This window comes from Pelobates fuscus, chromosome 3, assembly GCF_036172605.1.
Source record: "Pelobates fuscus isolate aPelFus1 chromosome 3, aPelFus1.pri, whole genome shotgun sequence".
Lineage (NCBI taxonomy): Eukaryota > Metazoa > Chordata > Amphibia > Anura > Pelobatidae > Pelobates > Pelobates fuscus.
The window spans coordinates 371,496,956-371,512,181 of NC_086319.1; the positions used below are offsets into that span (position 1 = coordinate 371,496,956).

At 38.2% G+C, this 15,226-nt stretch overlaps 1 protein-coding gene across 1 annotated transcript in view; it reads left to right on the plus strand.

Moving 5' to 3' along the window:
* The window catches only part of LOC134601860 (stimulated by retinoic acid gene 6 protein-like), a 60,869-nt gene that overhangs the window by 25,017 nt on the left and 20,626 nt on the right, over positions 1-15,226 (plus strand). The window contains exons 3-9 of the mRNA XM_063446362.1: positions 4,799-4,896; positions 6,091-6,230; positions 7,318-7,438; positions 8,470-8,518; positions 8,871-8,993; positions 10,159-10,232; positions 11,756-11,870. Coding sequence (XP_063302432.1) covers positions 4,799-4,896; positions 6,091-6,230; positions 7,318-7,438; positions 8,470-8,518; positions 8,871-8,993; positions 10,159-10,232; positions 11,756-11,870 — 720 coding nt within the window. The remainder of the gene's footprint in view (positions 1-4,798; positions 4,897-6,090; positions 6,231-7,317; positions 7,439-8,469; positions 8,519-8,870; positions 8,994-10,158; positions 10,233-11,755; positions 11,871-15,226) is intronic.

The window sequence follows — 15,226 nt, forward strand, 5'->3', positions numbered from 1 at the left end:
TAATCTGTAGACAGTTCTCTATCTTGCGGCAGGAGATTGTATTTTTGAAGTCTGAGATTTGTAAATTATCTGGTAAACAAATTCAGGCTGGAACTGCTGCAAAGCCATTGCCGCAGAGACATACTAGGAATGGCAGATGGATTACTGTAGGATCTGGTAGACTTGGAGTTGTGGATAAAAGGCATATTGCACAGTCTGTTGTTCTACATAATTCATTTTCTGCACTTTCAGAGTGTAGTGGTGTCCTGGAGAGAGGCACTGAGGCTAGTGGTGTTGTGCAGAGAGGCACTGAGGCTAGTGGTGTTGTGCAGAGAGGCACTGAGGCTAGTGGTGTTGTGCAGAGAGGCACTGAGGCTAGTGGTGTTGTGCAGAGAGGCACTGAGGCTAGTGGTGTTGTGCAGAGAGGCACTGAGGCTAGTGGTGTTGTGCAGAGAGGCACTGAGGCTAGTGGTGTTGTGCAGAGAGGCTTGAAGACTATGGTGAGGCCTAATAGAAAGCAGTTGTTGTTGGGGGATTCCATCATAAGAGGTGTGGAGATGGACAATGGTGGTCTTGTGAGGTGTCTTCCCGGAGCTACTGCTCACAGAGACAGGAGACGTATCTGTAATATTGTTAAGCAAGCAAAGCAGGAAGGGGAATTGGATGTACTTGTCCATTTAGGGACAAATGACTTGGCTTGCAATGAGGTTTCAGAGGTTAAGGAAGTTTTTAGTGTTTTTGCCAATGATATACGGCAGGTTGCTTCCACACTGTCATTCTCTGAAGTTCTGCCTGTGCAAAACACTCAGAACGACAGGCGGATGCGTATTAGGGACTTTAACTTGTGGCTTGGTGAATGGTGTCGGGAGCAAGGATTTGGCTTTATTGCTCATGGTAGCTCTGTTTGGAATGGAAATAAACTGTACAAAAAAGATGGTTTGCATATTTCTCAAAAGGGAACAAATGTTCTCAGTGAGCAGTTCAGAGGTTTTGCTAGGATGTTTTTAAACTAGGAGGGGGGGGCAAAAGGGTGATAAAACATCAATCCAATTGTCCCCCAAAACAAGGACAGAAGGTGCCTGTAGCAAGTGTGTTAAAAAATGATAAGCTTAGAGTCATGTCTACAAATGCTCGCAGTTTAGGGAATAAGATCCATGAACTTGTGGCAATAATGGCAACTGATAGTGTAGATTTAGTCGCTGTTACCGAGACATGGTATAATGAGAAAAATGACTGGGACATAGCAATACCAGGGTACTCTTTATATAGAAAAGACAGGGAAGGCAAGAAAGGGGGAGGGGTGGCCCTGTATGTAAAGGATAGCATAAAATCTAGCCTAATAAAGGTTAGTGAGGCGAACATAGAGTCAGTTTGGGTTACGTTAGAATTTGGTAATCACACAGTAACTCGTGTAGGTGTGATTTATAGGCCCCCAGGACAAATTGAAGAGTTAGATAATTTACTAGTTGAAGAAATAGCTAAAATGACAATGAAGGGGGAAGTTATCATCATGGGTGACTTTAATCTTCCTGATGTGAATTGGAAAACAAAAATAGCTACTTGTGCCAGGAGCACACATATTCTAAACTCCCTACTGGGATTGTCTCTAAAACAAGTCATTGAGGAGCCAACTCGTAAAGAGGCCATACTAGATTTAGTGTTAACAAATGGAGATTTGGTATCAGATATTACTGTAGGTGAAAGTTTAGGATCCAGTGATCATCAGTCAGTGTGGTTTAATATAAGAACAGTGACTGAGTCACACCACACAAAAACAAAAGTTTTAGACTTTAGAAAAACAGACTTTTCTAAAATTAGAATATGTGTAAAGGAGTCATTATCAGACTGGAGCAATTTAAATGGAGTCCAAAATAAATGGGATTATTTAAAAGTTGCACTACTGAAGGCAACAGAAAATTGCATTAGGCTTGTCAGTAAAAGCAAAAAATTCAAGAAACCACTGTGGTACTCCGCAGATGTGGCCAAAATAGTAAAAAACAAAAGGTTAGCATTTAGTAATTATAAAAAAAACCAGAGTGAGGAAGACAGAATGACCTATAAGATTAGGCAGAAAGAGGCTAAGCAAGTTATAAGAGCTTCCAAATCCCACACAGAAGAGAAAATAGCACAGTCAGTAAAAAAGGGGGACAAAACTTTTTTTAGATACATAAATGAGAAAAGAAAAGTAAAACAAGGATTAGTTAGATTAAAAACAAAAGAAGGAAGGTATGTAGATGAGGATAAAGGTCTAGCTGACTGCCTCAATGAATATTTTTGTTCGGTATTTACAGATGAAAATGAAGGAAAGGGACCTCTGTTAACAAAAAGGATAAATGAGTCATTTATTACACGTGAGTTTACAGAGGAAGAGGTTCTATTTCAACTGTCAAAAGTAAAGACAAATAAGTCAATGGGACCTGATGGAATACACCCAAAGCTATTAAAAGAGCTTAGTGGTGTACTAGCAAAACCATTAACAGATTTATTTAACCAATCATTGATAACAGGAGTAGTCCCAGAAGATTGGAAGTTAGCGAATGTTGTGCCCATTCACAAGAAAGGTAATAGGGAGGAGGCGGGCAACTATAGGCCAGTAAGCCTTACTTCAGTAGTGGGGAAAGTGATGGAAACCATGTTAAAGGATAGGATTGTTAAACATCTAAAAACACATGGATTTCAAGACCAGAGACAACATGGGTTTACTTCAGGGAGATCATGCCAAACTAATCTTATTGATTTTTTTGATTGGGTAACTAAAATTATAGATCAGGGTGGTGCAGTAGACATTGCTTACCTAGATTTCAGTAAGGCTTTTGACACTGTTGCACATAGAAGGCTTATCAATAAACTACAATCTTTGAGTTTGGATTCGAATATTGTTGAATGGGTAAGGCAGTGGCTGAGTGACAGGCAACAGAGGGTTGTAGTCAATGGAGTATATTCGAAGCTTGGGCTTGTCACCAGTGGGGTACCTCAGGGATCTGTACTTGGACCCATTCTCTTTAATATTTTTATTAGTGATATTGCAGAAGGTCTTGATGGTAAGGTGTGTCTTTTTGCGGATGATACTAAGATATGTAACAGGGTTGATGTTCCAGGAGGGATAAGCCAAATGGAAAATGATTTAGGTAAACTAGAAAAATGGTCAGAGTTGTGGCAACTGACATTTAATGTGGATAAGTGCAAGATAATGCATCTTGGACGTAAAAACCCAAGGGTAGAGTACAAAATATTTGATAGAGTCCTAACCTCAACATCTGAGGAAAGGGATTTAGGGGTGATTATTTCTGATGACTTAAAGGTAGGCAGACAATGTAATAGAGCAGCAGGAAATGCTAGCAGAATGCTTGGTTGTATAGGGAGAGGTATTAGCAGTAGAAAGAGGGAAGTGCTCATGCCATTGTACAGAACACTGGTGAGACCTCACTTGGAGTACTGTACACAGTACTGGAGACCCTATCTTCAGAAGGATATTGATACCTTAGAGAGAGTTCAAAGAAGGGCTACTAAACTGGTTCATGGATTGCAGGATAAAACTTACCAGGAAAGGTTGAAGGATCTTAACATGTATAGCTTGGAGGAAAGACGAGACAGGGGGGATATGATAGAAACATTTAAATACATAAAGGGAATCAACACAGTAAAGGAGGAGACTATATTTAAAAGAAGAAAAACTACCACAACAAGAGGACATAGTCTTAAATTAGAGGGACAAAGGTTTAAAAATAATACCAGGAAGTATTACTTTACTGAGAGGGTAGTGGATGCATGGAATAGCCTTCCAGCTGAAGTGGTAGAGGTTAACACAGTAAAGGAGTTTAAGCATGCGTGGGATAGGCATAAGGCTATCCTAACTATAAGATAAGGCCAGGGACTAATGAAAGTATTTAGAAAACTGGGCAGACTAGATGGGCCGAATGGTTCTTATCTGCCGTCACATTCTATGTTTCTATGTTTCTATGTTTAAAAGAGACAGACCAGGGCTTGGGAGAGAAACACCTAGAGGGGCTGGGGAAGGGGCAAAAGAGACAGACCAGGGCTTGGGAGAGAAACACCTAGAGGGGCTGGGGAAGGGGCAAAAGAGACAGACCAGGGCTTGGGAGAGAGACATTTAGAGGGGCTGGGAGGACACAAAGCGACACAGAGGGGCTGGGGAAGGGGCAAAAGAGACAGACCAGGGCTTGGGAGAGAAACACCTAGAGGGGCTGGGGAAGGGGCAAAAGAGACAGACCAGGGCTTGGGAGAGAGACACTTAGAGGGGCTGGGAGGACACAAAGCGACACAGAGGGGCTGGGGAAGGGGCAAAAGAGACAGACCAGGGCTTGGGAGAGAAACACCTAGAGGGGCTGGGAGGACACAAAGTGACACAGAGGGGCTGGGGAAGGGGCAAAAGAGCCAGATAGAATGTACTGGAGATTTAGTCGACTAAAACTAGAATAATTCAGATGACTAAAATACGACTAAAACTAAAATAGACTGTATAGACTGTAAGCTCGTTTGAGTAGTGCCCTCTTCAACCCATTGTTCCTGTAAGTTTTTGTAATTGTCTCATTTATTGTTAAATCTCCCCCTCTGATAATATTGTAAAGCGCTACGGAATATGCTGGCGCTAAATAAATACCAGTAATAATAAAATGGCTTTTTAGTCAAGAGACTATGACTAAAACTAAATTGAAATTTGCCGTCACAATTAACACTGCACCACACCTAGCCTCAGTCTTTATATCATAGATTGCAACATTTCACCTTGTTTTCCCCTTGTTTTTATAATAATACTGTTGTGTTTTGTCATTGCATAAAGTAATTGTCTCTTCCCCAGGTTCTCATTACGCTCTTGTTATCCTTTTTGCAAAAGCGTGCAATGCACCAGAAATCGATTGATAAGGTTCCACTGGGCAAGCGATTTGGCATAGTTGTGTAAGTAACCATTTCCGCTTCTATCTAAGCAAACACGTCTTGATGATGTCATAGTTGTCTTTATCGATACTGATTTCCTTAACAATTTGAATTCCGTGCAACATTAGATGAACACAGAATAATCTAGCAGTAGGAGTGCACAGGGAATTTCATTAGGGCATGCATCACAAAAAAAAGTATAGTTTAATTACATAAAAACATTTACGGTAATAATCACCTAAATATTACTTCAAAAAAACTAGCAGAACACAAAGCATAAAACACAACAGATTACTCTATTGATAACCAGGTTTATACAGATACTTCCATTTCAATATTTTGCCTTCAGACAGATAATGAGCTAATATTGACTGAGGTAGAGGTAGGGACCTAAACAGACAAGAAGGAGCATAATAGACGTACCCCTATCAAATGATTATAATTCTGCCTACTAAATTTTCCTATAGGATAATAATACAATTTCACCGTTTACTAAAGATGAAATTTTGGTAAATGGAAAATTGAGTTAGACCAATATAAAGAGTTTGGAAAAATAATCCTTTCTGTTTTGCTCAGACTAAATTCTTCAAACTCGTTACTCACTTCAAAATTTCCTGTTGATTGGATTCACAGCTGATATTGTCACAATCTGCTCTATCCAATTACCTCCTCTGTTTTTGTTTCTCCATCAAGCTCTCCATACCAGATCCCATGAATTCTAAGTTTAATGCATGATATGTGTTTCATTAACAAAACCATTTTAACCTGGCAGCCTACCCCGTTAAAGGGCACGTCCCTGGATTTTTAATTTGTTTACTTATCCCTAAATGTAATGATTTGTGAGGAATGAAAAATAAAATTAAGAGAGGTGACTAGTGGGCATCCAGGTAATAAGTCAAAACATTCTAAAAATAGTTTCATTATACTTACATTGGGTTTGGGGGGGGGGAGAGGGTGTGCAGGGCACTCTTTGCACCATAACCACTACAACAACCACATAATTGAGATGAACCTTTCGATTTACATCCTGACAACCCTTTGTTGACACGTTGCACATGTGTTTTGTTATATGATGTACAGAATCAACTAATATTATGCTGTATGGCCTCGCTGTGTTGAAATTTTCTGTATTTCCCCTTTCTTCAATAAATAAATAAAAGAAAAATCTGTTTTTACATCTCCCGCATTTTTGCTACTAATGCTTTATTTCCTCAGGCCAGTGAACTTTATCAGCAGCCACTCAAACAGATGGTCCTATGGCGCTGCTTGTGGAGCAACCGCGACTACAGTGTTTCTCTTGTTTTTCAATAAGTATTCAGGCTACTTCCACTTTAAGGCTCCTACTTGGGCTCAAGGTAAGTCACTTCTTTTTCCCATTGTAACAGTTGGCACATTCTAAGGATTGTCACCTATTTAAAATGGCTCTGTGATTGGCTAACACTATTTTTTTTGTTTTCGTTTTCCCCCCCAGTTCTTTGTTTCCTAACCGTCCCTCCCACCCCAACTTTTTTATTTTACTTATTTCTTCGATAGCAGTGTCAGATCTCGTTCCAATCCACCGCCATGTTCTGGAACCTTGCAGTGATGTATAGTCACTGCCTTCATTTACCCTTTCTCTGCATTGCTTCTCTGATGCCCAGTAAACAGAAACTAGGATGATTGTACAGTTCACGTGTAACCCTCGGGGAGGGACAAAGCAATATGTGTGTGCTTATAGAGACAAGGGATGCGACAAGCAGGTAAGTATGGGGAAATGGGACTTGACATGGGAAGTGGAACTTGCCTTAAACTGCTTTGTCAAGATTTGTCAAGCGGAGGAAATAGATACATAAAGCAAAGTAGTCCCTACTTTGCTTTATGTATTTTGCGAGAAAAATATCAGAAAGGAACAAAAGAAGATATTATGGGAGGAAGAGAAGAGAAAGGGAATCAATAGAAGAAAGGTAAGTTTGGGATAATTGAGCCTCTTCAAATTGAATGCAACAGGTCTAGAAACAGGGTCAGCGAATGGGGGACAAATTAAATTCTGTCCTTTGAATCTCAAAAACAGCAAAGTATCCATGAAGAGTTCGCACTAAAATAGTAATCCCAGTAGGGCTTCTCAGTGCACCAAGACATTTGATCATTTTACAAAATATCTGTTTTAAAAATATCTACTTTTTAAAAGGCCAACCTTGCTTGTAATATATTGTTAAAAGGGATCCTAAAGGTGTCAAAAAGAGGCCAGGCATTTTTTAGCTGTTAAATCAAAGACGAACATGAAAATTGCAAGCATCTTCTGAATTATCACTTTAACAAAATGGTGAACATAAAAACATTGAAAACAATGATAAAATTAAAAACGTATAATTGTTCTTTAATTGTCGTTTTGTATGATCGCTCCCTAAGCTGTTCATTATTACGTTTTCTGACTTGTGTGTTTTGTTGGGGGTTGTTTCTCAGCTCTTGTTTATCTTCTCTCTGCACTGGAGGTTGGCATGGACTATTATCCTTTCTTTGCATGTCTATCATCAAACCATAAACTGATTGCTTCGTCTCTGGGATTTTGCTATGCACTGAGCTGGTAAGTGAGAAGCCTATAGAAAAAGGGCACTCCCCTTAAATAAACAGACATGTGTGCAATATGTGCAGTAAATGTGATATCATAGTTTGTATCAACATTCAACAAGAATAAATACATTGATCAACCCTATTCTTTGGATAATGTATGCATACTGTATATATCCAACGAGATGTCATTCTTTAGAAACAGTCTTCTAGGGCCAATGTAAACAGAGAACAGGTTGAGTTAATTTTAACCATCAGGCAGCAGTGACAGCAGCTGTTATACAAAACCATCATCAAAACAGAAGTAGTCCTTTCTCTGTAGAGCACTTATACAGTTGAAATATCTCTTTGTAGCAGATGTCCCTCTCACTCGTCCAGTATATAGTCCCGATCAGCAATTCAGTTCAGCCTATGGATTCTAGAATACAGTCTCTCCAGCTGTTTAATCTTCCAGCCTGAGTGAATCTGTTTAGAACCCAAAAATAAAAGAAAAATGTTCATCACTCATCAACAGGTGAAATAGAACTCCAGATTCGTTGAGATCCCTACAGCAAGCTGAACAATGATCAATTTTGGTCTAGCAATAAGCCTTCCTCAAATTGAGAAACACCTATTGTTAGGTCGTGGTTAAATGTTGTTCGGATTGCTTTGGGGAACTCAAAAAAAACATGAGTGCTTCCTCACCGGTTGATGTGTTTTGTCTTTTTAGGTTCTAGTTATATTGGTAGTGGAGCCAGAGGCCGTTTATGAGCCTTTAAGGATTGAGTACATATTTATGAGTGGGTTCTGATGACACTTGTTTGTATGACTACAGGCGTTCTTTTTAAAACTGTAACTGAATTAATTACAACTCAAAGCCAGGTCTGGATTCTAAACCGTTCACATGGCTTTTGGAGTACCTTCCTGTTCTCCAGATACTTGGCTCTACATACTCTAGAGCAGATTATATGAATACCTGTCTAGTTGTCTAGTTCCGTAGGTACCGCATTGAGTCAGTATGTTCATAGCATCAAACTGATTCTAACATTATACTTTTTTTGTCTGCAGGTTCTGTGTACAGGTTGCAGATTTGTTTGAATGCCATCAGATATCTGATGTGAGTATATATTTATTGGGTTTGGGTGATAATTGTAACAAGTAAAGCACAAGGAAGACAGTGAATTTGTTACGTCATGCACCACCATTTCTTAATGATGAAATCTCAGTTCCTATTACATTGAGAGCAGAAGATTATCATGATGTCACATTGCTTTTAGAAGATGGTCGAGTCAATGAACTTCAAGCCACATGGTTTTAGCTGCCTTGTAACACTCTGTGGGTGTCCATAGATGGCTTGGTTAACCCTTAAAAAACAGTGCCGATATTTCATTGCATCAAACACAGTGAGCTGTTTAATATTGTTTTTCTGGGTCTTTGTGAATTCTTAGATGTCTCGTGAATCATTTCAGAAATCACTCATGTTAATCATCACACCTATCCCATCGCTGGTCTCCTGTCTCTTTCTGATGGGAAAATTTCTGCACACGCTGGTGAACGCGATTCGCCTTCTTTATAGATCTGAAGAAGAACAGGTGAGTGTCTGAAGGCATTTAAATGAGCATAAGAGGCATGGGGTTGCCGTACAGAAGAGGTCTGCTATGATTAGAACCGTGGAAGAGTCTAGATGAGACTGACTGGAGTTTTATTCCATATAATATGCTTAACTGGTGGTTGCCTCATGGTCTTATAACATCACATGCATGCTTTAACTCCACCAGCCTCAGACAGTCTATTCGATAAAATATACATTTCCTACAGAGAGGCTTGTGGGTATTTTCCCTTTAGGAAGGGCAGAGCTCCAAAACCAGAACCCATTTGTTTGTTTTTTTAATCAGGAAGTTAGAGAGTTAAATTGCCAGAGAGCCTGACAGCTATAAGTTTGACACTGTGTGTGTAACTCATCCAGGTGTGGACAGCCTGTCCAATGTGTCTGGGGTTAGAATGATGTGTCTGCTGCCATTAGATGCAAAAATTGCCTAAAACTGATGTTATTAGCCAGGAAGAGTGTAGCCCAGCTGTCTGATTGACAGCCCAGGGATACAGCTACACATACGGGAAAAAAAAGCTTATTTATATCTGGACTGAAATTTTTTTATAAAGAAAGTTTGCAGAGACGAGGTCATCGCACCTTTGCCACTTCATTAAGATCAGGTGGTTATAGTCATTATTGTCACCCTTTAAAGGTGACACTGTTCTATGCAGAAATGTTATTGCAATCAATCAATCAATAAGTGCATTACCCTCTCTCCATTCAATGGAACACAAATCATAATTGAAATAATAAAAACAAACCATTTTTAAAATACGAGATATAGAGAGGGCTGTGCTACTGCTGAACATTTTGAGTCCCAGGAAACATACAGCCTGGTAATCACTGGTTTAACCCATTAAGGACCCATGACGTGTAACATGTCATGATTCCCTTTTATTCCAGAAGTTTGGTCCTTAAGGGGTTAAATCACTTGAATCCAGATACATGACAGCCCTCCTCTTTTTTGGAAGTTTTCTAGCAAAATCCCTTGTGAGTTAGACAAGAATCCATTGGGCTAAGGAACTGTGTTTGTTTATGTGACCACACAGGCAGATAACTTAAAGCTGAATTATTTTAAATAGTTTTTTCATATTTAGAGTTTTACAAGCATTTTGCATCGATATTCGTTTATTATGTTGTAATAACTGCCATTTAATATCAAACAGGACACTGAGGAGCCTTTGTTACCAAACCATCTATCAAGCTACGTTAGACATCTCCTAAAACCTGCGCCAGAAAAGTGAGTTTATCCTTTCTTTTACAGCATCATTTATCAGCTAAATTGAATGTTATACTTGTCAAAATGAGATCACAACAAAACCTGTAATGTAACTACGGTAATTAGGTTTCATTTAACCTTAAGTGCTTAAACTAGTGAATTGTGTAATACTTTTTTTTATTGGGCAACAAGTATTTTAGAATGGTGAGCTTTTTGCTCATGCGATAAAAAAAAAATCACATGTAGTAATGCTCTGTTATCTTACAAGACAGACAGTTGTATAGATTGAATAGTATGCACCATCCAGATAGATCTGATGCCTGATACAGATTAAAATATATTCCTTGGTCCAAACCATCTGTATAATGCGGAAGGGATCTGATAATGGAACCCATGGAAATGTGGCTTGGACTGCAAAGTGACACAGTGGGTGTTAATATGACGATTGATGCATGGTATTCTGAGAGAGTGTTAGAAATATCATAGTCGCCGATATCTGTTTGTTTGTTTGTTTTTTAAATCTGTTTTTCAGTTTGCAATGTTGTGGGACTTTTTCTTTTTCGTCTTTTTTATCCATCTTTTTTTGTTAAAATATGTAGGGGTTGGTTTGTGTGTACGATTTATTCAAAATATAATTATGGATAAATGTATTGTACTCTTCCTTATGTTCACATCAAAGCATAATTAAAATAATTATATTAAAGGGACACTATAGTCACCTGAACAACTTCAGCTTAATGCGGTTGTTCAGGTGAGAACTATAGCTCCCTGCAGCCTTTCTTATGTAAACACTGCATTTTATGAGAAAATACAGTGTTTACATTGAAAACTAGGAACACCTCCAGTTGCAGTCACTCAGAGTGAACCAGAGGGACTGTGGAGTTGGTGGAGGCATAATATGCCTCCAACCACTCAGATATGCTGTCAGCAGAGCACAGGGCAGCACTGTGCACAGCATCCTGTGATTCAGTATCTCCCCCCTCTGCATGCAGACACTGAACTTTCCTCATAGAGATTAATTGATTCAATTCATCTCTATGAGGAGATGCTGATTGGCCAAGGCTGTGTTTGAATCATGCTGGCTCTGCCCCTGATCTGCCTCTTTGTCAGTCTCAGCCAATCCTATGGGGAAGCACTGTCATTGGATCAGGCTACCACATGTCAGCAGACTGCTTGTTTTTCTGAGTCTAATAGCATGCAGATTTACAGCTTCAGGCTTGAATACAGTAAGATTTTTAATATATTTATGGAGGCATGAGGGGCCCAGGGGGGCTAGATGGTGGTGTTAATACTATAAGGTCAGGAATACATGTTTGTGTTCCTGACCCTTTAGTGATCCTTTAATAAAAACTAAAGAGATGAATACAATTAAAATGTAGATATATTGCCACACAAACATTTTCTAAAAAGCAGACTGTGATTATATAGGCCTTTTATGGCAGAAAATTGTCATGCTTATTATTTAGTGAATTGGTGTTGTCTAGTACACAGTTATACACAGTAATCACCAACTGTTGTATGTTTCAACTCCTGTTATCACACAGACAACCTACTCCAAGCTCCCGGATTGAACAGAAGATATATGTTTGGGATCCATACTTTAAATTCCCTACAAGAATGATAGTCACAGTCGTGCTATGCGTGACCTGCTTGTACAATGTAAGTCAGATCATGTGAACATGTAACAACAGTTAAACAGTAGAAAATTTGATTTTGTTCATCAAATCTTTGTCACTAGGTCATATTTTAATGTAACTATAGAATCAAGAGCCCATTATTCAAGTAAATGTGCAAGGGTCTTCAAGAGCTTACAGACAGGCACGTACAATATTCTAAACAATAACCATTTGCTTTAAAACAGCAACTGTGGATCTCTATTTTTTTTCTTTTCTTAAGCCCCCTCTACCTTAATGATAAAACTGACTCTCTTGAAACATGCCTTAGTTTATATTTTTTTATTTTTTGTTCCAATACATGGGCGCAGCCATTTTGTCTCTGCCCACAATATCTGCTGTTTTCCTTTTTTGTGGGATTAATGTTTATGGTTGTTTTAAGCTCTCCCTATTGTAAGGTTTTGTCAACTTGACTGCTACTTTTCTTTATGCATTTTATTAAAACTAGAGCACTCTGGGAAAAATAAAAAAGAGTGATTCAGACATAGGAAGCTTTATAGAAACAGATTAAATTAAGTTTAGTTTTGGTGACAAGGCCACTGTAAAAAAAAGGGTCATCCTTAAAATGGTTTTGCCATTAATTGTTGTTTTCCCTAATTAAATATATTTGATGTCACTATGGAGCCTACTTGGGTGGTTTGCCCTTGCGTATATCCCTGATTTTGAATATATTGCGTCAATTTAAAAAAAAAAATGGAAATGCCGCATCACACCAAGTGGTTTTGTTGTTAGTTATCCATATACTTCCTTCCCGGACTGTTTAAAGTAATGGTCTCAATCGGTGCAGATATCACTACTGAAATCGTGGGCTTTTTCATCTTATCTGAGCTGAGTGTAAGATATTGTCATGGATCCTGCGTTCTTTATACACAATGAGATTCTTGAGTGCCATCATCTTCAACTCTACTGTATCAAGAGTTTCCTTCCAAAGTTTTTATACTATAACTTCTGTCTAAAGCAGTGGTAGTCAACCTTTTTCTACCTACCGCCCACTAATGCATCTTTTTGGTTGAAAAAATGTCCTTACCGCCCACCAGTTTTCGCGCAAGTGCAGAATATTTTTTAGAAAGGAGGGTGTTTTAAAAAATATAAATGTACGTACATTTATCTTTTTATTTCTACTTAATGCATGTTTATAATGTATCTAACTTTTATAAAGTTTATTGAGAAAACAACAAAGTAAATTGAAATTACCTTTACTAGTGATTAATGAGATCCTTGAGGTTGATGCTGCGAGACTAAATATTTGATATCTGGTTCGATTTTCGTAAGGAACAAGCGAAGGTCTCCTCTTTCGGTGATATTCAGACTGTGGGGATATTTATGGGATAATAATAGTAAACAGTTGAGAATTGCCCACTATTTCAATTCTCAGATCCCAAAGATCGTTATCGTGTAAGTGAAATGCATTCCATAAAAATAAAATCACAATTTGTTATAAAAACAGACACAATTTATTGCGACAATTTAAATAATAATAATATGTAACATGCGTGATAATAATCAATGAATATTCAGTATAACATGGTATGCAATTAATGGCAATACACTCCAATGGCTAACAATGATTTATGATAGTATTTCACAGAGAAACGAAAGTGAAACTTACACACAGACACAGAGCTTGCAGCTTAAGGCCATAAAACTTTAGCTGACAGTTAGAATAACTCTTTCAATGCTGGCTAAACCTCCTAGGTAATTAAGATCTATTCTCATGTAATTTTAAATAAAATAGCATTTAAACCAGCTCATTAGTCATTTCCTGGAACCATCCAATAAGAGTAATCTACCATGTTCTATAAGCAGAATTTTAACTTGCCTAAACAGATATTTTATCTTATTTTAGGGCAAATCAATACATCTGGATAAATATCACGATATGCTAACATGTGATATGTCACATTAATATATATAATTATTCCTTTCTATCTGCAGAATAGAATATTATAACTATATATTCTTTAGTAACTAAGATTTCTAAATATCGAAATCTGATCGTGATTTATCCAGTCATATATCATGCTATTAGAACATTTTAATTAATTAGTTTAGATTAATTGAATGAAACCAGTATAATTACCAGTTGAGCAGATATTTTCATCAGATTAGTAGGTAGTCTCAGGAACTGAATGGATGTGTGATGGTGTGTAAGAAATTCTGAGTGCCCTGGAGTGGATATCTGTCATGGATTTCTCTGCATTGCACCGACTGCTCACCTCTTTGCTTCTTTGCTTCCTTTGCCTACCTCTCTCTTCCCTTTGTCTTAACTTTTTTTAAAGGGAAAATTCACTAGGTGATAGACCAATAGAAAACTGGAGGTGTGGTTACCTTCCAGATAGCAATTTAAGTATTTGGTCTATAGAGGGCAGTCTCGTCCCACTAAACATTCCTATCCAGGAAAGAGTTAACTTTTCCTGACGGCTATTTTGACGTCATTTAGCTTATCTTTATGGTTATTTATAATTTAAGTTTTCTGTCAGTTCAAAGAGTTTCTTTGGGCTTTCTTCAGACAGTGTGTCTCCAATTCCTGCTGTAATTTCTAATATGACAGTTCGTAAACTAAGTTTCACCTTTCTCTTACAATGGGAATCTTGTAAAATTTGGAAAGTAAAATTAATTACTAATCTTCTCTGTCACTAATGTCTGGGTTTAGAATTATTTCTATTCCATTAGCATTTAGACAGTCTGTCCATCCCCCGTTCTCATTTCTTATCACTTGGTTTGTATATACTAAGCATTCCTTAGCTCTGGCAAAGTGGTTAGTTTTACAGAAGGGATAGAAATCTTGTGTCTTTTGTTAGCTTGAAAATAACAAAATGGAGTCTGCTCTGTTCAGAGTGACTCTGACAATATACATTTTAATTTCTATCATAGCACAAAATGTCTGCCGATATAAATATCCTGACAACACATACATACAGACACACACACACACAAGACACACATACACACATACACACATACACACATACATACAGACAGACAGGCACACACATACATACAGACACACAGACAGGCACACACACACGACACATACAGGCAGGCACACATACATACAGACACACACAGACATGCATACACACACACACACACGACACATACATACACGACATACATACATACAGGCACACATACATACAGACACACACAGACATGCATACAGACACACACACACGACACATACATACAGACAGGCACACATACATACAGACACACACATACAAATACACACACATACAGACAGACACAAGACACACATACATACGACGCACATACATACAAAGACACATACATACGACGCACATACATACAAAGACACATACACACACAACACATACATAG